The 2,146-nt window shown below is 32.0% G+C and overlaps 1 protein-coding gene across 1 annotated transcript; it reads left to right on the top strand.

Moving 5' to 3' along the window:
• Positions 1-1,580: 1,580 nt before the first annotated feature.
• On the top strand, positions 1,581-2,146 carry LOC111714456 (NTF2-related export protein 2). Its single transcript, XM_023489561.1, has 2 exons — positions 1,581-1,707; positions 2,012-2,146. The coding sequence occupies exons 1-2, from the start codon at positions 1,612-1,614 to the stop codon at positions 2,144-2,146; spliced, it is 231 nt and encodes a 76-aa protein (XP_023345329.1). The 5' UTR covers positions 1,581-1,611.

Genomic DNA, 2,146 nt, shown 5'->3' with positions numbered 1-2,146 from the left:
GTCCAAAAATCGTTCTCTAGGAAATTACCAATACCTTCAGTTTGACCTCAATACCTTCCAATTGAGACATTTTAACTGTAACTGATAAGTCTATTGGCCAATTTCTTAGACGTTCTACCATAGGTTATAGAACCATAGTTGCACTATGGAATTGCTTTGCCAGAGCAGTGTAATAGATAAATACGACCTATAATTGTACCTATGGTAACATGAATAAGAAATTGGCCATCAATCTGTTGGTCGAAACTCGAATTCGAAAATAAATTCAATAATAAACTGTAAAGTTTTTGCTTTAATTTCTACTGAAAACGATTTTAATTATAACTCTACGCAGTTTTACATATTATCACATTTAGATCAGATATTTGTCAAAATTTAATTGCTATAAAATGAAAATTATAAACAAGTTACGCAATTGTAAAGCTATCTTAAAATAAGCATGCATTTTACGTAGACTTAAATTAAATATTATTATTTTATTACTCTGAAATATTGCGTAGAGTCTTAAAAATTAATTTAAAACAAATAAAGCCTTTTAATCGTACGCGGTATTCGACCATTTTTCATCATGTTTTGGTTTTTCACTTTTCAGTTAAATCCATTTTTATAAACTTACTGCTTACTACACAGGATACCGAAGAGTCTCATATGGCGACAAGTCGTGAATAATTATTTTATTACGGCGTCAAGTCATTTGATAATTAAGTCATATTGGTGTAATTTCAAACTGTAAATGAAGTTGATTGTTAATTATGGTCCGGTAATTTCCTAGAGAATTGAACGACCACCATATGTATCTAGTTAATTTTCACTTCTCAAATTATTACAAGATTCATAAAGATAAGACTTGAAATAAACCTTCTAATAATCTAATCTGCGATTTTGGCCTAAGTCATTTAAGAATTCGTACTAACTTCTATGTTCCTTTTTGTACCAATTTTTGGTCAATATTCATTCTTAATATGTCAAAAAGTTTCCAGTTTATATTTGTCAGATCAAGGCTGTTTTTTTTTAATACAAATAGTTTTTGAACAAATGGAAATGTTTCAATTTAAAAAATTTGTGCAAATTCAAACAAATTTACGTTTACAATTTAAATCCTATCTATAAATATGTATACTTTGCGTATCTGTTTTTTTATCTGTCTGTACCAATCGGGCTCAAATTTGGTGTGGGACTTCACATGACCCCAGGGAAGGTTTATGAACATTGGATGAGCGGAATTTAAAAATTTGAAATAATCTTGTTTGGCACTAAGCTGTATATAACTCCACACAGTTAATGCCTGATCTTCAAGAAAGGTTCTTTGAATTCTCTACCATTAGAATTTGGGAAATTGTGAAATGAGACTCAGTTCTCAGTATAAAAGAAATATTTGAAACTTTTCCAAAATATCTGATTTCTTTTCACCATAGGTAATGGGTAAAATGGGTCTTTTTCCTTGAATTTTCTTCCCCGGGCTTAATGTCCCCCCCCCCTGAGGGGAGGGGGTTTAAAAGTAAGAATGTAATCCCCTGATGCTCACAGATAGACCAACAATAAGAAGTTGAATTAGAAGATGTGCGCGAAGCGCCCTGAAAGCCTAGTATTAACTATTTATATTTTAGTAAGATGGACAAGGAGAGACACACAATAGACAAGCTGTATCTGGACACAGCTACTCTAGCTTGGAACGGGAACCCTGTAGATGGGATTAACAGTATTAAGGTTATACAGGGGTATATATATTCTTCAAACAAAAATTGTCCTATCTTTGAAATGTCTCATTTATGAAATGTTCATTGATTATCTATGGAATATTTAGACTAATGGAACTGTGATATGTCTGATACTTTTTTTTTGCTTTCCAGTCACAATTTTTTTGAAAATATTGATTTTATTTTGTTAAGATTATTTTTTACGCGGCGACCCCCTTAAAATATAAACCAAGTTTTGGGTTAAAAAGATGAATTATATTCTACAATATACATGCTCGAAATAATAGAAAAAAATTAACTTGTTTCATATCTAGAGTTTTCTGTTGGACCGTCTCCCAAAAACCTCACACTACGTTAACAGCCTGGACAGTCAACCTGTAGCTGACTACGCTGTTGGCGGTCAAACTACTATTCTTGTTCAGGTAGAACACCACCCATCCAGGATTTAA

This window comes from Eurytemora carolleeae, unplaced genomic scaffold (genome assembly GCF_000591075.1).
Source record: "Eurytemora carolleeae unplaced genomic scaffold, Eaff_2.0 scaffold1337, whole genome shotgun sequence".
NCBI lineage: Eukaryota > Metazoa > Arthropoda > Copepoda > Calanoida > Temoridae > Eurytemora > Eurytemora carolleeae.
This window is presented reverse-complemented; position numbering and strand designations above follow the sequence as displayed.